This window comes from Tigriopus californicus, chromosome 9 (genome assembly GCF_007210705.1).
Source record: "Tigriopus californicus strain San Diego chromosome 9, Tcal_SD_v2.1, whole genome shotgun sequence".
Taxonomy (NCBI): Eukaryota; Metazoa; Arthropoda; class Copepoda; order Harpacticoida; family Harpacticidae; genus Tigriopus; species Tigriopus californicus.
This window is the reverse complement of record NC_081448.1, coordinates 2,564,629-2,584,830: the sequence shown is the minus strand read 5'-3', so window position 1 is coordinate 2,584,830 and position 20,202 is coordinate 2,564,629. Positions and strand designations below refer to the sequence as shown.

Sequence of the window (20,202 nt, the reverse complement as noted above, 5' to 3'; positions counted from 1 at the left end):
GCCAATCTCGACTCAGCACATGTATGCCTTGCCGTTTCGTATGAACAATCCATCCACTACCTGTGTTGCTGTTGTTGTTGATCATGTTGCTGCGGCTGATGTCCTCGATGTCACTCTGTTATTGATTCAAGTACGAGTTTGAAATATATAGTGAACAGAGCCTCAAAGGATTTTCAACACAAGAGATTCACTCATCCATGAAATATGGCTAATTTAGCCGCTAAGGATTTTGAACGGCTTCAGGTAAATTTACTTTTTTCGTAGTTTAAATCAATGCTTAAGCATGTTCGTTCGTTCTCCTAGGAAACTGTGCTGGACCTGAAAACTCAAAAGTATCAACTTGAAGACCACAACAGGAAGCAGAAAAACGGTAAGAGCCATTCATTCGTGAACAAATTGGTATTTAATCATGCCTCAATGCATGATCATTGATGTTCTAAAGGTGTAATCTGATATGTCGGGAATTTCCCAAATTGTATCCATGCCTAGAGTTGATTCAAAAGATTTCGCAATTTGTTAAAGTCACCAAAGAATTTTGGCTTATCTCTTATTTCTTTGAAATCACATGAACCTAGTTTCCCCCTGTGTTTGAATTTTCAGCCTTAGGCGATGCCCAAGCCAAGATAACGGTTTTGGAGCAGGAGTTAGCCAAAGCTCAGAAAAGCATCCAGAAGTCCAAAAAAGCCACCGAGGTCCAAGAGCTGGTCAAGACAAATGAGAGTCTTCAGAGAAAGTTACTCTCCCAAGAGGAGGACTTCAGGCATCAAAACCAGACATTACTAACGGAACTCTCTAAAGTAAGCCAATTAAAGAATATCAGGTACTGCAAATGCGGGGCAATGGGGGAAGGTGAATGTACACAATAATTAGTTCAAGCTTGAATCAGCACATCCATGTCCATTTGGTCATAACGGGAACATACATACATACATGCACGTTTACGTTCCCGTTTCCTCATCATACTTTTTCTAAACAACGGGGAATGGATAATCATTGGCCCTTGTTTCAATTGCGGATGTGGCATCAAGGATTCAATGGCAGAGTAGGTCAGTGCGTTAGTTAGGTGCCTTTGTTGACCAAAGAATAGGGTGATATATGCATTATGTATTACAATTATTATATATTATGTATGTTCTTGTTTAAAGTAACATTTAAACTTTTTTAGTTTTATTTTATAGTAGATAGTCGACTGTGGCTGTTTGAGCGTTATCCATAATGTGTAAAAAAGTGTTCGAAGCTCTAAAAGCGCATTCTCAATTACTTTACCGGAGGGCCTCCGCGAAGGCCTAAATCTGCAAAAATGGGTCCTTTTGAAACTTGATAGCCACGAAAAATATAGACAGCCTTTGACATTGGTTAGTCGTTTTTACATTTTTGGGGGGATTTGAATATGTTCTCTACCTTCGATACCAAATTTTAATGACATATGTAAATCATAGACACAATTTTGCATAATGTAGAGGCAAAATGACCTCCATGTAGTCTTTCTCGTTGCTTCACTGAAATGGACCCCAAAATTGCTACTTTTGAGGTAGAATTTAGTCTCCAACGGCGCTGGTGACCTGGCAACATTGCTTTTCAAACTGTAACATTATTTTTATGGTCATTTTTTTAACACACGAAAGTGCCTAAATATAAAAAGTCAAGCTGATTAACATGAGGGATAAAACTGTTCAAACTGATGGAATGATACTCCAAAAGGGCATTTTTTAATAGTTGGGCATGACACAATGTTATACGCTTGGAGTTTGGCCATTAATTTGTGGAGAGTCGGTGGATTTGATATTACAGTTTAACCAAGATCCTTTGTGGAAACGACACGGAGTCTTTTCTTGTTCCAGCACCAAAACGTCATTAATGCCACATTTTAATAAGGGTCCCGGTAGATATAGAGTCTCTTGTGGGCCTAAACGGGGCCAATACCGACCCAAATTGAAGCCATTAACAAAGACAAGGCCTTTGCTCCAATGCTGAAAACTCAAAAAGGTATCTTCTGGAGATGATCGGGGACAAGATATCTTAATATGTCCTTTCCAGAAGCTCATGCTCTTAAATTTGGTCTTCAGCGAGGGAGGAGTGGTATCAAAATGTGACACATGAGACACTGGGATCGATCGCATGTGCCAGTTGGTTAGAATATTATTCCCAAGTTTGACTGCGGACGTGATTCCTTTGAAATCATTGAGATTTTTGCCGAAACAGATACGGCCTTGATTCTCTACCAATATTTGCAGCTTTTGGCCTTTAGCAATGATTAATGGCATTGTGAAAATTGACTCAGATCGAGATAAGATACCTTGGAGTTCTTGATTCACGTAGACATAGCCACGGTCGTGAAGTCCTTTGATTTCTAGCTGAACTGGATTTGTGGTCACATGGTCCAGACGATGTTCGTACAAGACAAATCCAAAAGCTTGGCCCAATTCTTCAAAGGTCAATGGGTTTGTACTTATTCCCATAGAGAAGGTGGTAAGGTTCTTGACGTGGTCGAAAATGGTTCCAAGGGGTTTCAAGTAAATGGACCCGTAGGCTCGCTTCGATGAATTCTTTACTTGAATGGCATCAGGAATGGCTTCATATTTGGCCACAACCCTCTTGAGGTCTTCATATTTGGGCGTTAAATCACCAGCCTCGGAAATGGGAGCATCGTAATCGTATGAGGTTGGTGTGACTTGGAACGGAGGGAAATTGGAACCAGCTCCAAATCCGAATGATGTTCCCCCATGGATCATGTACAAATTCACATTGGCACCAAACTTCAGCATTGCGTCCAAGACGGAATTGACTTTCTTGGATGGAGTTTGGGAATGGGGATGGCCCCAATGGTCCAACCAGCCAGTGTAGAACTCTGAATTCACCAATGGACCATGAGGCTCAAACAAGCGTTGGTGGTGGAAACGATCTTTGAAATCTTCAGTTGGTCCAAAGTCGACTGTGGAATAAACTCCCGGTACTTTGGAACAACGAATCGAATCGATGCTACCGCCTCCATCAGTGGCGAAAAGAAGCACTTCCTGTCCAAGGTGTTCCCTAGTGATATCTCGGAGCTGGGAAATGTATTCAGTGTCGCACTTTCCAGTCTGTTGTCCATACGAGCCGTATTCATTCTCAACTTGGACCATGATAATTGGACCACCATTTTGGTGCAAGAGTCTCTTCAGTTTTTGGAACAACACTTTAAACCAAGATCGAACGGGCTTCATAAAAGATGGATCCGCGGTCCTCAACTTGACTTGCTTATTCTTCTGCAATAGCCAGAAAGGAAGCCCTCCAAAGTCTCGTTCGGCATCGATAAAGGGACCAGGTCGGAGAATGACCAACAATCCCCATTTGTGGGCCAATTCCAGGAACCTCTCTAGATCTTGATTACCCTCAAATTGGAACTTCCCGGGTTCTGGTTCGTGGCTGTTCCATTCTACATAAACCTGAATGGCATTGAGGCCAGCTGAACGGATTTTCTTCAACCGATCTTCCCAATGGTTTGGATGGACACGGAAGTAGTGAATGGATCCCGAGATGTACCGAAATGGAACACCGTCCTTGACAAAAGTGTTCATGCCATAGTCGATTGTGAAGGAGCGATTATTGCGATTAGGTTGTCCTGTTTGGTGGCAAGAGATTTGCGTGATAAGACAACTGGAAACAAACAGAAGTTCCTTCCATCTCATCTTGCTCGTCAAGGATATAGTCAAAAACTGACCCTCTTTACCTTTTCTCATATATTCGAGAGAGGAGAAAAAACCGGTCCAGAGTGTTTAGTTCAGCTTGGATTCTTAGATCTTATCTCTCACCTCTTTGAACTTTTCTGAGCAAATACTCAAACGACTTCTAGCCCCTTGTGAACTTTTTCGAGAAGTTCAATTTGGTCAGATATAGAAACTTAAACTCATACTCTTACTCCAAATTTCGCAGCTATATACAATTAATGTGCATAATCCCGCAAGAGATAGCGAAGCAGAATCCAAAAACCTCAATATTGATTTTGTAAGTGACAACTATTTGTTCAAACAAGTATTATTTTCACAGTTCATTGTAAGATCGAGAGTACTTTTCGTATGTAATAGTTTCTTGCGGTTTCAAAGGTGTTGGGCCATTGATATTGGGTGTGTCTACCAATTCCACCCAACAACCATTTTGAGTATCACAGCCTGGTTTTTGTTGCTCAAAGATGACCAACGAATTCTCTTGACAAGCCGGTTTCAATAGGACTGATGGAACGTAAAGTGTTATTTGTGGTCCCACAATAGGCCAATAACGGCCGAGGTTAAAACCATTCAAAAAGGCCACGCCTTTACTCCATCCTGGCAAATTCAAGAAGGTTTCGTTGGCAATGGTCTCTGAACAGGGAATTTTAAAAGTTCCTCTCCAAAAGCCTCCTTGGCCATTATTAACAGCCTCCTTGAATGACGTCAAAGTGTCTTGAGCAAATTTGGGATCGGTTTTCTGAAGAGCTTGGAGCCGTTTCAGTTGGTTGTCAAGAGTAGGACCATCGTCCAAGGGCATGGTGAACATGGACCAATCCTGCAAAGCATGGCCAGCGAGGGTGACATTTGATGTGATGCCTTTGAAGTCCTTGGCATAGGCTCCATAACCAATTCGACCTTGATTTTCAACCAATAGTTGCAGACGATCGCCTTTTCTCACAGAGATCGGAAACGTTAGACAATCTTCGCCTCGGCTCAAAATGCCCACGAATTCTTGGTTAACGTAGATGTTTGCCCGATCGTGAAGGTCGTTAACTTGCAACTCCGCTGGGTCCGTGAACATTTCTGTAATGGCAGTTTCGTAGAAGACATAACCAGCCTCTTGATTCAAGTCCTCAAAGGTCATAGGGTTGGTGTTGTTTTGAGCGAATTTCATTGGGCCTTGGAAAATCGAGGTTACGTAGTTCAAGGGCACTCGACCGTAATTGGCCTTTGGAGTTGTTTCGTTTACTTCAATTGACGGAATGGGCAAGTACTTTGCAATCACGCTTTTAAAAGCGAAATACTTATCTGTCAAGTCCCCGGGTTCCGAAATTAAGGCATCGTAATCGTAAGAGGTCGGCTCCACTTGGAATGGAGGGTTATTGGCTCCATTCTCGAAAGCAAATGATGTTCCACCATGAGCCATATAGACATTAACATTGGCCCCGGTCTCAAGGATGTCTTCGAAAGATTTGACGGACATGTTGAAATCTGCCATTTGGTGGGGTTGATTCCAGTAGTCTAGCCATCCAGGGTAGTACTCGGAATTGACCAAAGGCCCTTGGGGCTCGAATAGCCTTTGGACGTGAAATGAGTCGGTCACATTTCTTCCCATTCCAAAATCCACAGTGGCATAAGCTCCTTGAACTCGTCCACATCTGACGTAGTCAATTGAATCTCCATCCGTGGTGTAAAGGAGCGTGTCGGTTCCAAAGTGTTCCCAAGATTTGTCCCTTAGATGGGCCAGATACTCAACATCGCAATATCCTGTCTGCAAGCCATATGATCCATATTCATTCTCCAATTGGGACATAATTATTGGACCACCGTTCTTATACAGGAGAGGTTTCATCTTGACCATGAGCACGTCCCACCATTTATCGACGTAGTTCAGGAAATTGGGATCACTGGAACGGAGCTTGATATCCGGATGAAGTTTGTATAACCAGAAGGGCAATCCGCCGCCATTTCTTTCCGCACAAATGTAAGGTCCAGGTCGGAGGATCACATATAAGCCAAGATCTCCTGCCATTCGAATGAAAGCTTCTACATCAAAACGGCCTTCAAAGTTGTACTGACCCGGTTGCGGTTCGTGAAGGTTCCATTGAACGACAAACTGAATGGAGTTGAATCCAGCCGCCCTAATTTTTTGGAGACGGTCATGCCAGAGATCTCTTGGGATTCTGAAGTAATGAACGGATCCAGATATGTAGCGAAAAGGCTTGCCATCCTTGAGGAATGTGTCGTTGTCATAATCGATGGTGAAGGTCCGATTTTGAGCCTTTACTTGAATGAGGGCCAATAGGAAGAGGAGCGGGAGAAGAAACTTCATTGTTTAGATCAGCCAAGGCTCAAAGCAATGACGTTTGTGTTTCTAGTTGGGTGTGTACAACATTGAAACTAGTTTTCAAAACAGCATGCAATTACATTTATACATTGCTATCATGAAGAAGTGTGTTGTTTATTTCAATTTGATTAACATAAACGTGACTGATAAGAAGTCATCTTTAAGGGGTTCACCCTTAGAATGACTACGCCATTAGTGGTTTCACAAACTTCCTTACATGTATGCGTGATACCTATCGAAAATAGGATTTGATTAACCAAAAAAAAGCAATTTAATGATTTTTTTTCATGTCTGGTAAATCAAAGTACGAGTCACGTGATTTCTGCCGGTAAACTTTGATTTACATTGAATGTTTTTCTGAATGATCATTAGCTTTGTCCTTATTCTTTAGAAATAACAAATGTGATCCGTATACTTCATTCTGCTTTTCCTTTGTTTCCATACACAATATTGATCAACAGCAATGAGAGGTTCATGTTTTGATTTGTAATCTAAAGCATGTTAGGAATGTTCATGTTTGCAGTGTTGTAGTGGGGGTGCAAAAAGTAGTAATCGATCTTGTTTCAATTGCCAGCTTGTGACAACGAATGAGAAACTAGAGCAAGAGATCAAAGTCCTTCAAGTGAAAGATCAGCCTGGATGCGATGTTCCGAATGGACCGCTCACCCTTGAGCTCCAAGAATTGACAGATGCCAATGTAAAGCTCCAAGCAGACTTGGCACAAGCTGGAAAAATCCATGAAGCCGAACTGATGACTCTTCGCCAAAACTTGCAAAGAGTCAACGCAGAAAACGTGAAACTGAAGGTGACGGCTCAGGAAAAGCATGATTTGGAAAGGTAAGACCTGAATTATTTTGATTTACAAATATCCAGGGTAACGGTAACTGAACTGGTATTTAGCCCTCCCGTTACCGTTGCTTTTTTGTTTTATAAGCAGGCGAGAGAAAAATGCGATAAAGTTTCCTAACCGATTTTTTTTAAAATTCGGTCGCAAATTCAATGACGGGAGTCATTTGTTTCACGTCATATTTACTGAAAATTAGAAAATCGCATATACTTTTTTTCGGCAGTTTTAGGACCTCTTTTTGTAAAAAGTAACGGTAACGCGCTACTTTTTTTTCTGTAACGGTTCAAGCCCTGCAAATATCTCATCCACCAAGAAGTATTTTGGTATTTAATTTTATAATTGTATTTAGCCAAGACCAAGTTTAAGGTTGGTCTTGGTAAAAAAAGATAGACTACCTGTAGAGTTGTTTTTTCGAAGTATTTGAGGCCACCAATAAAAGCAATAAAAAATCCAGTGCATAATTGTGAAAAAAGAAATAAAAGTGAATATTAATGATCTGGCTTTGTGCTAGTAAAATTGCACAAAGAAAAAGAGGTTTTTTTGCATTTCTATCTTCCAATGCGTAATGCACCTTTTTGCATATGGTTAGGCTCAATGGTATGTAACAATTCATGCATAAAATTTGGTGGAGACTATACTTCTTTTTTTTGGTTTGGTTTTTCACGGGCTTTTCTAACCGCTACAGGGAATGTAATCCCCAGTACTATTAAAATGAAAGGTTATAATTCGTCTATTTATTATCTTTCAATCTTTATATGATATTTGGTCTACCAACGAATTTGAGTTGGCAGACCGAGCTATTCCTTGAATGTAGGGTTGATCTGGAATGCTATCTAAAAATGTGTCCAACTCTGACTTGAAAGATGCTACCGGATCAACAAGGCCTACGTATTCCCTACGAATATTGGAGGGAAGCAAATTTAAACAATGAAGGAGCCCAAGAAAGAAGAGATGTGGACTTCATTGTTCGAACTAGCCTCGATTCTCGAGGGCTTGAAGGTGCTCTCAAAACGGACGTTAAGCCTCTACGGTCACTAGAATTGACCTTAAATCTTGGTTGGGACAAAGCTCATGGATGCTTTTAAAGACGTACAGTATCAGATACCTTTCGTACCTTCTCTGAAATATGATGTACAATTCAAAATTTGTAGTCCCTCCCAATGCGAGAGCTCTCTCATTCCTGTGATGTTCCTAGTGAAACATCTTTGGACTTGTTCGACCTTTTGCAAACCTGCTGAACTAATTGGAGCCCAAATGGGTGAGGCATATTCAAGATATGTCTGGACAATCGACTTGTACAGAGTTAGCTTCGTGATACTATCTCTGGACTTAAACGTGTGTATCCAACCACATGTTTGAAAAGCTTTACCCACCTTAAACTGGATATGCTCATCGAACTTCATTTTGAGGAACTACATAAATTGATGAACAAGATTTTACTTCCAGGTTTTTGTCTTCAAATTTAAGGGTTTGCCAAACAACGGTGCAAGGCGATCCGAAAAACTTAACCTTTAAGCGTTAAATAGAGGTCATAAATTGTTTAAATCATGGCTAGATTCGCATTCTGGTCCATTATGTTTAATGGCAATGCTGAAAATGGGTACATCCAGGAATTGTCCTGCCCTGAAATATGGCAACTATTTCACCCTTCAAATGGGCTCATCGAAAAAAGACCGCCCCAAAAGAAGAAAAATAATAATGATAATAAAACTGAAGCAAAACTAGAAGATGTCCACATCAGGTTGGGGGGAACACAATTAGTCGACCTATAGTATCCCGTGTTTACCCTTCGGGTAAAAATAAAATCCGAAGCAATTACAAAGGAATAGGTTATATGCATCATCTACCTTGTTACTAATCGGCCAATAAAGAACGAAAAAAACTCACACTCTTATAAACCTTTTCACAGTGGTCTACATCCAATCGATCATCAAGGCCGCGAATCTCCAGAATTATGTGAAGTTAAAACAACCGCCCAAGTTTCGTTTCATCGGGAAAATTCCATCAGTACTTCCGTTCCTGATGGCATGCTTCTTCAAGACAGGATTTCCATATTGGAAGGTAAGTCTTGTCTTAGGTGGATGTTTGAAAGCAAGTACTCGTATTATTGTAAGAGTGCAGATCGAGGGTCTTTATCCATGCTTGGAAGTGGTTCTTTCGTGAGGATTAAGGGTGGGGGAAAGAGAGAAAATAATTGGGGTTGGGTATGTACATTACGTACGCACACTGTACATGTCTATCTCGTCTCTTTCCTCAATAAAAGAAGCCAAGGGGGGAAACGAAAGAATTAAGGCCATGGGGAGTGAGATATGAGTCAGATTCATCTTACTAATGCCTCTTTCTTTTTGTTTCCCGGCTAACGAAGAAACAAAGGAAACTACTCCAATAGTAATGTAGAAAGTGAGCACTTTTATTAATTGCGAATGATTGGAAAAGCCCTTGTTCACGACATGGGAATAGAGGTTCGAGAGAATGACCCACTGGGCTTCGATTTGGAAGATGGATATGAGCGGTTCATACGTCTCAAGTCGTCTCGGGTAATGATTTTTCCTGGGGGAGGCGTTTGTCGACTTCCCCTTCGAGGTCCAACGGACTTCGACATCCTTGGGGAATTGGTCAGGGATGAGCTGGGACTGTTCCGATTTGAATTGTCACCATTCACACTACTTCGAGCTGATCCAACTTTGGGCGGAGTGCCACGAGGTGATTCCGAGGCGGTTTTGCGACCATGGGCCACATTCCTGGTGGTGGGAATTGGTCTTGGTCGGGTACCATTTGTCTTGATTGGACTGGGCGAGGCAGTTTTGGCTGCATTTCGTTTGGGAAGGGATGACATTGGCTTTGGAGGGTGTCTGCTGGTGGAGGCTTGATGTTCTTGTCGTCGCAGAGTCTCGGGAGTGGAAGATCCCGACCCTGAAGATGGAATCGACGGCAGACTGGACTCTTTTCTTTGAGAATGGCCCAGGGACTCGCCCGACAATTTCCGAGGGGTCTCTGGAGTCGTGGACCTCGAGGAGATGGAAAAGGTTTGATTGGAAGTAGCGATCGATGGCTTTCGACTACTGGGTAACCCTTGGACACTTTGGCGGCTAGATGAAGGCCTGGGGAGTGTACTTCTGGTTTGGACTTTGGGACTGGCCAGATTGGACATGCGACTATTTGACCGCGCCATTCCAGGCATGCTTCCATTGGTGTCGTCTTTGTTGCTGCTGAGGAAGCTCAGGAATTGGGGTAAGCCCATGAAGCCCGAGTTCCGGTCTTTGGGCCCCTTTCCTACTAGATTAAGGAACTGCACAACCATTTCCAGGCTTTCTGCATCCTTAATGGATCCTATCTTGTACACTAGGTCCAAATGTTCCTTGCTCATGAATTCCTTCATCTCCTTGATATTCTTTCGGAGCCGTTCATCGTTCTGGGGAAATAGCTTCTCTTCGGTCAGGGCTGAGAGGAGCAACTTCTTTTTCTGACCAATATCTACGTACTTGTTGATGGCCTCTCCGACGATTTGGTCTTGGGTCACTGAATCGAGAAGCTGATAAGCCAAGAAGATACAATATCCCGATTTCTTCCGCCCGGGAGTCTTGGTCTTCCGAGAGACTGGGTCTAACCCTTTCCGGCTCATGATGGCCTCTTCATTCATGATTAGTTGCCCTTTGGTTTGAACGTAATGGTACGTCAGACACTTCTCCAACTCCCAAGCCAATTCATCATAGTCCACGGAGCCATCCCGGAGATCATTGGCCACGCAAAACAACACCACATAGCCGTCATATGGAAACTCTGAGGCTTTGAGGAGGCTCGCCAAGAAATCCGTACTATCTTCACTCCACGTCTTGGGGTTCAAGGCATCAAATTCAGAGTTCTCGTCATGATCCAAGTTGATCTCCTCTGTTCCTTGTTTGCCCTTTTGAATCTTGTCCACGAAGGACCGACCAATCAGGAAGTTCCAGATCACGGACTTGTGGATCTTTTGAAGCTTTTTCAGCACCTCGTCTCCGTGTTTCCGCACCTTCTTGGCCTCGTCCTCGTCCAAATGAATGAACGTGTTGGTCTTCCCCCTCACCACTTGGACATTAATGGCCTCTCCGCGTTTGTCGGTGGCTGTTCCATTACTGGAATTTCCATTAGTGCCCCCTCCACGTGGTTGGTACGTTTCCACGGGTTTGATGCAGAACCTCGATACTCGTCGCTTCTCGGGGATTTCTTTGTAGTAAATGGGGAGGTCGGGTTGTCCTCCTCCATGAAGAGAAGCATTTGCCAAAACCATTTCTAAGTGAATTCCTGAAAGAAGATTGGAATCCGTTTTCAAAGGCCGTTTCGTTATTTTCTCATGAGACCATTCGCATTAGTGGGAGATGCAAGTACTGTACTGGTTGCTAACTTCTAAAAATTCTAACATTGTGTTTTTCCATTAAGACGTCACGATGTTCTGGCTTCATGTTCATTGCATTACTTGAACACCACGTTAATAACAATGCATTTGATGGAAGAGCATATCCATCGATTGGTCAGTCCTCAATGTTCTCAGAAGATTGGCTGACATATCACCAGACCAGTTCTACTTTCTCCGTCAATGATGCTCGTTGAAGGCACATCTTTACATTTTTTCTTGTCGTTGGCTCAAATATCAATGAACGCTGAATAGCACCAAGGCTTTGAACACTTGTGAACCTCTGAAGTTGCCACAAACTGAACGCATCAGTTGCCCTTTCATTGAGTTTGCATGTGTGTTGAACGAACTCAGGGCTGAATGTGGCAATTGTGACACACCCTTTTCTACGAGTATTTAGACCGTGATGAGGCCTGCTCGATTTCCTCCTCTCGAAATATCAATGAAGCCTAAAGGTACGTAGCTATCGACTTTATTGCACTACATAGCAATGTTCTTTTCGACGAAGCTCTAGGCTATGAATGGACAGAAACTTGGCCGGGGCCCACTTTTTAATTAGATCGTAACCATGTTGGCAATCAATAACAAGGATTACTTTTGGCAATGGTAATGTGCCCAGTGATTGTCGACTTACCGGAGTAACGATATTCCCTTTATATTCTTATGGCTCTTGAGTTACTCAGATAACTTTGACAGCACTTCTAAGATTGGAGAGTATCATGCAATTTCAGTTGTGGTACTCTTTGTGTTATTGGATAGAAACGGATCAATAGTCACTGACGTCTAAACCCTTTTCGGTTCCACTGGCAGTTTCATTGTTCCAACAGATTGTCGTTGTCGTCGTCGTCGTTGTTATTGTTGTACGCCAGGGTGCAATCTTCATTTCCAACTGTAGACAAGAACAGACCCATCCAGGAATGACGCTCTTGTTGAGAAACGAGTCTTGGAAGGAAGAACAGCCTCTGCGTCTTGTCAGCAAGATCCTCCAGCACACTACACAACTATTGTGTGCCATCCCCCCCTAACTCCTGGTTTGCGTGTGGGCGAAAGGCCTCGAGCCACATTTCCGTCGTCTGGCATTTACTGTATACCGTAGAGCTTTCTGAGTAGAATAGAGCCTTCAGTGCTTCAGTGGTCCCGGAACAAGCGCACTCCGAGCTCGCGTTCCATTCCGAGGGAAAAAGGATAGAACATACATACTGCAGAATCCGAGCGCGCTCCTGTCCTCCTCGCCAACCAATTATATAGAAAGGATAAGGAAGGCTGTGCATATTGTTTAGATTGTTGTTAGATACATGTGGGTAAAAAAAATTTTTTAATGTATAGTTCGAGCTCGGAATGTCTGACGTTGAGGACTTAAGACTGATTTTGTTTTCGGAAGGTTGGTCACATTGGGTTCACCTCCTCATTTCAGACCGGAAACGATGCGTCATACCCGTGTTCCATTGTGTCAAATGGTCGTTAGAAAGTCCAACACACACGCCATACACAAGTTTCTAAACGAGAACCATGTTAGATCAGACATGTTAAGAACCACGTTTGAAGTTTGCTTCGTCAGTGCAAATGGAGACGTTATTGATTTACTTAAAACTCAATGCATTCTGAAAGGAAAGCTAAGGGTGATCCCACAATTCATATGAGGGGAGGGACAGGCGCATGAAAGATTTACGAGTTCCTTTCTTTCACAATCATGGAACGCGGAACGATAATTCCAAAAGCGTGATGTTCTCCGACATTTCAAAATAACCAGGGAAAATTGGACCACCTCGTGGTTCTAATCGCATCAATTTATTATTCGTAATGACAAATAATCGCAAGTCTGGCAACGAAGTAGAATCATAATTCATTTGACCTACATGCATTCAACCCCTTGCCATCACAAATATGATTGATCATAGCTCTCTTTTCAGGAGAAAACCTTCGATTGTCCCATGAAAACCAAGGCTTATCAAAAAAGAGGTAAAGAGGCAAATGACAAATACAAAATCACGTCCACATTAATGTTGCAAGTTGTTCATAAAGAATTATTTCAATTATTTCTGTGATACAATAAGTACTTTCACACTTCTTTGGTCTTGACTTAATTCAAGTCTGATTGATTGGATAAGGTTTTTTAAGAAATTGAAAGCTGGGGATTGGTTCTGTTCTTAAAACTAATTGTATCGCATAATTTATGTCGTCCAAGCAAGGAAGCTAGCTTTGACGGGAAAGTCTTATGATCAATTACTCCTCTACCTTGATAAAGTGATGATCGAATTATGGATCTGGAGAGTGCCTTGAAAAGTGCCAATATCGACAAGCAGACTCTTCAAACCCAACTTCAACATGGCTTCACCGCTTTTGAAGATTTTAAGACGAGGAAAGGCGTGGAACTTAACGAGTTGGAACAACAAAATCATGAATTGAAGGCTCAGGTACGTAATTTCTCTCTTTGAAGGCACTTTGCTCCTTTTTTACATTTAAAATGTACATTGTCATGGGTTAGTTAAATGCGATGGAAGAATCGGTGAGGAAGATTTCTGGAGAAAAGATCGAGATTCAAGATGAAAAGGAAAAACGTTCCAAAGACCTCGCAAACGCTTTGGAAGAAAAGGCTACACTTCAGGCTGAGTATGAGGAAACTGTCAAGGTACTCTTGAATTCAATAAAATGAGTCTAAAAATATTTTTAACCACATTAGATCACATTTCAGTTGAGCGACAAACGAAAAAAGACCTTGGACGAAATGGCGATCACGATTCAGACTAAAATCGACAACTACTCAGCCAAGATTGCAGACTTGGAACATGAGCTGGGCGAAAAAGAGCAAGTTGTAAAGGTAAAGAGAAGCAATATGTACATCATGCGTTGATGAAAAAAACAATAGCCATTTTATTTTAGTCTTGGGAGGAAAAAAGCGATGATTTGCAAGCGCATAATGTCAAAGTGGAAAAAATCTTACAAGCCTTGACGGCAGAAAATGAGTCCATGAAGGTCCAAATAGTTGAACTCGAAGAATCATCGGAGGAGGAATTGAAGAAGCACCATCAAGAAATAGAGGACCTTCAATCCGACCAAAACCAAACTGTTCGAACCCTACAAACTGAACATGAACTAGTTTTGAGGGGTCTCAATACCCAATTGGAGATTGCCAATGCTCAAAGGACGGAATTCGAAGAGCAAGTCCAAGGGTTAAGGCAGGAAATTGAGGATCTACACGAGGAGAAGAAGATCACCGAGAAGAAAGGCTCAGCATTGCTCAAGGACCTCAAGAGGCAATTGCAGAGTGAAAAGCACCGTAACGAGAAATTACAGGAAAAAATGAAAGAGTGCTTTACTGATCCGACACTAACGGGTATTAGATAATAATACCAATAGACCAACAGTAGAAAATGTTTAAGTCATCGTTGAATCTTTTCAGAACCAGGATCAAAGGAAATTGATCCAGATCGAAGTTCCATCTCTTCATGGTCCATGATGTCGGGTCAAAATGAGATTGGGGAACACGGTGGTTCCAGCACAACATTGCCCGATTTGACCAGTCCGGTTTCAAATCCTTCTACCCATGGTGAATCTTTACCCCGAGATAGTCCACCAAACGGGGGGCGTCTCTCGCAGTTATCTAAAAATGGGGACGCCCAGATCTATTTGGACAAGATTGGCATGCTCCAAGCTGAACGGTTGATCATGGAGGAGAAGCTCCATATGTTGGAAGCCTCAGCCTCGGCCATGGCGGATGATTTGGTCAGAAAGTCCTCTCTTATACATCACTACTGCATGGAAGGGCGTACTTCGGGTAAGGGATGTGCTCTCTAATTTGAGGCAAGAAACATAAATTTCGAAGGTATATGCTAAGTGAAGAAAATTTGTTTGAAAATTTGACCATTGTCTTGAGTACTCCAATATTGCCCTAATTGCCCACTACGGTATTTTAAAAGGGCATTTTAAGGCATATTTTAACCACTTTACGGGCATAGTTTGATGCCATTTCCAGTGACTAGATCGTCTCTTCGATTTTGAGCCTTTTCTACTACCCTGAAATACAAAATGACAAGGGTTTAATGCAAAAATTTGTTAAATAACAATGAATTAGCAATAATTACCCACTTGTGAATTCTGTTTTGCGAACGCCGAAAATTTTAGTAATTTCGATTTTTAATTTTGAAAAATCCTGAAGCATCGGCCACCGTTTGCATGGTCGTTGAATTGTTATTTCTGAACTACTGTAATCATAACGATAATCGGTTTTAGGTTTTTATTTTTCCCTTTGGCGTTATAAAATAATTATATTTATTCAGGTGCGCCTTTTGCAAAGTTTTGAAAAGTCGTAAATAAAAGTGTTCATTCCATCTTTTCTGCCAGTTCCCACTACACCCAACAACCCACAACACAACGACAAGTTGAAAAATAACGTGAAGAGGATGATGTCCCACTTGATGGTTCATTCGGATGCCGAAACGAGATCAGAAATGCTACGAATGCAAAACATGCTGGAGGAAACTCTGACCAAGAATATGCAACTCCAAGGAGATCTTGAAACCCTTTCCCAAGAGGTGGTCAGATTATCCAAACTTGCCATCAGTCCCACAGCTCTCTCTTCGTAGCATTACCCATGTTCAGTGATATACTAAACATAACGTGACCTTTATTCTTACGATTTACAAACATTCTTGATATTCAACATGAAATCAACACTAACCATTCTATATAACATGATCATTTTCGAACAAACAACACAAGAACTTTGAGACATGAGAATTCAGTTAGCTGCTCTTAAAGTCGTTCTAAAAATGTTTTGTCCACAATTTTGGTTCCAACCACTCTGGTTGTGATGATTACAAAATTGACCTTGAAAACACTCTCAATGTTGAGACAAACATACGAGCTCTTGAAAGTGGTGGTCAGAGTGTTATTCTGAAGCATCTCCACAACCTAAAAAGAAGAAAAAAGAACATGCAAACTTTACCTATTTCTCTACTGATATATACATGTTATTCACCTTGAAGTGGATCTCCAATCCAGGCATTTCGTCTTCAAATTCTTGACCGAATTCATAGTTGATATTTTTGGGCATCACTTTGCTGTCAACTTTATAGTTAATCAATCCATTTTGTTCCTCGGTCAAAGTCCATATGGCATCAAAGTCGGTTTTCAGAGCTTCAATCACATCTTTCGGCATGGACAAGGCCAATCCAAAATCCTCCAAACCTGCATTGGCGATCATCTTGCTTGGCCCAAACACGTTAGAGGCATGCTCATAGACAATCTGACATTGGTGGCCAGACTTTAAATCCAATCCATCCATGGTCAATCCCCAATTGGTGAAAATTAAAGTCCACTCTTCATGCTCGTCATTAGAGCCTTTAAACACCTGAAGACCATTATCAAAATGAGTGCATGAGGAAGGACTAAATAAACTGGTACAGTGACATCTCGTTGTATAAGAACTTCTGTTAGAGGAAAAATCATGATAACTCAATAGCACTCATTAGATCTATCTATAATTGGTTAATTACTATTGAATCATAATCAACCAGAACAATCAATCTGACACGAGAACATTTTTGTGATTTTTGGAGCTCCAACATCCGGATTTCACTGTATCTAGGATAAGCTAGCGAAGATGTTCTAGAGTGTACCTTGAGAAACTTTTGTGGTCCAATTTGAGTGATGGCAGCCTTCCTTTTCAGTTCTCCCCAATTGTAAGCGGTCTCTTTTCCAAATTGGAATTTGTAGACATAGTTTTTTGTTCCACGCTTCTGAAGCATTTTCAGTTCCATTGGGGTTACATCGAAATGGAGCATCTCTTTATTGACATCCTCTAACACTTTGGTTGGCACGGCTGAGAGTTAGATAGTTAGTAGTCACACCACATTATGATCCTTTCGTTCGAGAAAGCATTTAACAACTTACATAACCCTTGGTAGAATTCATTCAGATTCTCGGCTCGACTGAACTGGAACCACAAGTTGGTCTGAATCTGTCTCTTCCATAAGTTGGTATGTGTTAATCCACTGCGCTTGTGGCTTATTTTCTGAATCAGTTCATTTTCATGAAACATGTTCCAAATTTCGAACTCATCCATGTCCTTTGTCTTGATCAATCCATGAATAGTATGGTTGCCGATTGCTTTGAATAGTACCTGGTTAACGTAGAGCACATTAAAAAAATAATGAGGTCTTACGAATTCTCCAAAACTTACTTTACAATCTCCACCGAACACCGGAAGATTTACTTCCATTTCAGACTCGAGTTCTGCAGTAATCCAAGATTTAAACGATGCCAGTTCCTCACAAGATTCATATTGATAGAAGGTTTTCTCATCCAGCTCAATTCTTAGATGGAAATGGGATCCTTTAAGTTTTTCGATTTCGACGAGTTGATCTTGCTGTATGCCTAAAAAATGTCATGTATAAGGAACCATGATCCTTTTCAGTTTTTCTTTTTTTTCATTGAAGTAGGAAGGGATACTGTGTTAGTACTGGGGCGAGACCGGCAAAAGTCGGACTCGTACGAGTCTTGGTTTTTAACTTTTTGCCGGACTCGCAGAGTCAGGACTCGAGCCCGGCAGAGGACTCGAGTCTTTTACTAGAGTCATCTCGAGCAAAAAAAAAATTATCTTGGGGAAATTCCAGGAAAAAATGAATAGCTTTTTCTTGACGAGTCCGGACGCGAGTCCCGTCAATTTCTCCAAAATCGAGTAAAATACTCGAGTCCACTCGAAATCGAGTCCCGACTCGCCCCAGCACTTGTGTTTCTTATGTACGCTGGAAGATATTACTTCAATGTTTTAAATTTTGGTGCAAGCATATCGAGAGCAGTAAAAGAATGCATTTTGTATCTAGATATCGGATGTCTAAATAGGTTATGTAAAAATATCGATCCTTTGAACTCAGAATGGCCCCCCCACACAAAAGAGTAAACTATAGTATGTACAATCATGTATAAAAAAATATCCAAAGAGATACTTCTCGCATCGAGCAATGAAGAATTTGAAAACAGTTTTCTAAAATATTGTTTTTGCAGTCCAAGATCAGTCAATAAATATGACTTTATTTTCAATCATTTCATCAGTTAATGGCTAGCTACTGTAGTTTCTAATGTTTATAGGTAAGTCACATTTTATTGACCCAAAAAGGTAAACTCTCAAACTTTTTTCTCCTTACGTTCTTTGCGCAACCTTCAAACATATACTTAAAAAGTACAAAGAAGCTAGGCCGAAAGGTTCAAAAGCTTTTGGTCAGCACGATCAGATCTATTATTAAAAGGTAATCATGCGTAAAGAAACAGAGAATTGGCAAAGAAACGAATCATTCACGAACAATTTCTGATTTTGTGCGTGCAGGCAAATGCATTTGTGCTTCAGTCTTCACTTTGGATACCCACTCCTATGTTTTCATTGACCAAATAGAACATTTCAGTGCTTTGCTACCATAAAATACGTACTCTAACGTGGTTGCATTTACGTAAAATAGATTCAAGAAATTATTTATTGATGACACACATCGAAAAACGAAAAAAAAACCCGAAACCTTACTTAAATCGTTTCTCCTTATCCTAAACATTGGACTCGGGATTTTGCTGTTACTTTGTGAGATGAGCAAAAGTGTTTCAAATCAAATAAAACATTCAACAAACCACACATCAGATTGAAACTTACCGGTCTTTTGAAAAAACCCAACAAAGTCCTGGCCTTGTGTGCAATTGAATATTCCTTGAATGTGGGCTTTAACCATTTTGGCTCCTCAATGAAGACTGGTAACTCATTCAATGGGTGGGTTGTTCATATGCAACATCAACAGTTGTTCGATTTTCAGCGAAACTTTCTCGGTAGATTGCCATGGTCAAAATCTGAAGTGCTTTTGAATCAGAAAATATGATTCAAAACAAGCTACTCCAAAATGTTTCCAATTAGGTTGCCCTGGATGCGAATTGAAGAGTTTTTAAAGGTAGTTTTGGCATCTGTTTTTATTGAAGAACAAGATTTATGTGGAACATAGCTTAAGATTCGATTCGTTGGAATGGAGTGGGTGGATCCAGACTCCAAGGTGATCCCCAATCCGAAGAGAATAAATAGACCTGATACCTTGGGCGACCAATGGTCATTGTTGTTTTAATCTTCATGTTCATGGAAGGGGGATAAGAGGGACTAGTGGGCATTGGATCAGGCTTTGTACCATGTGTCCTCCTCCCCCACTGTACAGAGTATCACAACAAAAGTTCACAGACATGGCTCTCCACTACACAAGGAGGTCCGTAGCGTTATCATCCCTGATAGAGTATGATGGGGAAGTCCACGTGAAGCCTCGGATTTGAGTACTTGACCTCGCCCTGCGGCCTCAAATGCTTTTTGGTGATCTTTCGCATCCTCGCGGGTATGCCTCGTCGAGACGGGATTTCTTCATAAAACTCGTGGGCTAAGTCCCCATCCTCATCAAAATACATGGAACTGCATCGAAACAATGACGAATGTGACTGTCTTAGGTGAATCTTAAATACAAGGCCATCACGGAACGAGAATTATTCGAAAAAACTTACCCTCTTCTTGTATAGACCAATGGTGTGCCTCCACGGAACTTTGGAATGGAGAGCGTGGTTCCATCCAGGCCATTAGTCTCCGATGTTCCATTGAAGCTGAAGGAATTGGCAAGTTTCCCTACAACACGAGAACCCGTTTGGCCCATGGCAAAGGTGTTTCCTGGTCATGGAGGACCAGCAAGATGAGAAATGAAAGATAAAGCGAAGAGTCCAACTCCTAGTGAACGTCAGCCTGGATCGACACTTGCACTCAGCTCGCAAGACGAATAAGAAGACCAAGCAAATCAAAGACCTATCCAGCTGAAGGCTTTGTTATGAAGTCAGCTGCTAGTGAAAGTGGAACTCAATCTCTGAACCTCGAGGTCATTACTTCTGGCAAATTCTCTCGTAACATGAGATCAATGATGGGTGATAA

At 41.5% G+C, this 20,202-nt stretch overlaps 6 protein-coding genes across 9 annotated transcripts; 1 reads left to right on the top strand and 5 right to left on the bottom strand.

Moving 5' to 3' along the window:
- Nucleotides 1–79: 79 nt before the first annotated feature.
- LOC131886340 (GRIP1-associated protein 1-like) lies at nucleotides 80–15,960 on the top strand. 2 transcript variants are annotated; one of them, XM_059234630.1, is made up of 12 exons: nucleotides 80–243; nucleotides 304–370; nucleotides 601–797; nucleotides 6,608–6,870; nucleotides 8,790–8,941; nucleotides 13,169–13,229; nucleotides 13,516–13,684; nucleotides 13,756–13,899; nucleotides 13,963–14,088; nucleotides 14,151–14,604; nucleotides 14,671–15,045; nucleotides 15,612–15,960. In XM_059234630.1, the coding sequence occupies exons 1-12, from the start codon at nucleotides 205–207 to the stop codon at nucleotides 15,851–15,853; spliced, it is 2,289 nt and encodes a 762-aa protein (XP_059090613.1). In that variant the 5' UTR covers nucleotides 80–204; the 3' UTR covers nucleotides 15,854–15,960. The 2 variants fall into 2 exon arrangements, with proteins under 2 accessions (XP_059090613.1, XP_059090614.1); XM_059234631.1 differs by having other exon boundaries at nucleotides 81–243; nucleotides 13,181–13,229.
- Nucleotides 1,576–3,710, bottom strand: LOC131886342 (beta-galactosidase-like). Its single transcript, XM_059234634.1, has one exon. It carries the CDS (start codon nucleotides 3,666–3,668, stop codon nucleotides 1,734–1,736), a length of 1,935 nt encoding a protein of 644 aa, XP_059090617.1. The 5' UTR covers nucleotides 3,669–3,710; the 3' UTR covers nucleotides 1,576–1,733.
- Nucleotides 3,997–6,098, bottom strand: LOC131886341 (beta-galactosidase-like). Its single transcript, XM_059234633.1, has one exon. The coding sequence runs from the start codon at nucleotides 6,016–6,018 to the stop codon at nucleotides 4,021–4,023; it is 1,998 nt and encodes a 665-aa protein (XP_059090616.1). The 5' UTR covers nucleotides 6,019–6,098; the 3' UTR covers nucleotides 3,997–4,020.
- LOC131886343 (uncharacterized) lies at nucleotides 9,270–12,351 on the bottom strand. 2 transcript variants are annotated; one of them, XM_059234635.1, is made up of 2 exons: nucleotides 11,905–12,351; nucleotides 9,270–11,161 (listed from the first exon to the last, which is right to left on the bottom strand). In XM_059234635.1, the coding sequence occupies exon 2, from the start codon at nucleotides 11,145–11,147 to the stop codon at nucleotides 9,324–9,326; it is 1,824 nt and encodes a 607-aa protein (XP_059090618.1). In that variant the 5' UTR covers nucleotides 11,148–11,161; nucleotides 11,905–12,351; the 3' UTR covers nucleotides 9,270–9,323. The 2 variants fall into 2 exon arrangements, with proteins under 2 accessions (XP_059090618.1, XP_059090619.1); XM_059234636.1 differs by lacking the exon at nucleotides 11,905–12,351 and adding an exon at nucleotides 11,278–11,586.
- LOC131886345 (uncharacterized) lies at nucleotides 15,875–19,049 on the bottom strand. Of its 2 annotated transcripts, XM_059234639.1 has the most exons (6): nucleotides 18,910–19,049; nucleotides 17,452–17,645; nucleotides 17,163–17,391; nucleotides 16,889–17,091; nucleotides 16,249–16,620; nucleotides 15,875–16,181 (listed from the first exon to the last, which is right to left on the bottom strand). In XM_059234639.1, exons 1-6 carry the CDS (start codon nucleotides 18,983–18,985, stop codon nucleotides 16,023–16,025), a joined length of 1,233 nt encoding a protein of 410 aa, XP_059090622.1. In that variant the 5' UTR covers nucleotides 18,986–19,049; the 3' UTR covers nucleotides 15,875–16,022. The 2 variants fall into 2 exon arrangements, with proteins under 2 accessions (XP_059090622.1, XP_059090621.1); XM_059234638.1 differs by having other exon boundaries at nucleotides 17,163–17,645.
- Nucleotides 19,050–19,199: 150 nt separating this feature from the next.
- On the bottom strand, nucleotides 19,200–20,105 carry LOC131886350 (tumor suppressor candidate 2-like). The gene is made up of 2 exons (XM_059234646.1): nucleotides 19,788–20,105; nucleotides 19,200–19,698 (listed from the first exon to the last, which is right to left on the bottom strand). The coding sequence occupies exons 1-2, from the start codon at nucleotides 19,931–19,933 to the stop codon at nucleotides 19,515–19,517; spliced, it is 330 nt and encodes a 109-aa protein (XP_059090629.1). The 5' UTR covers nucleotides 19,934–20,105; the 3' UTR covers nucleotides 19,200–19,514.
- Nucleotides 20,106–20,202: the final 97 nt, after the last annotated feature.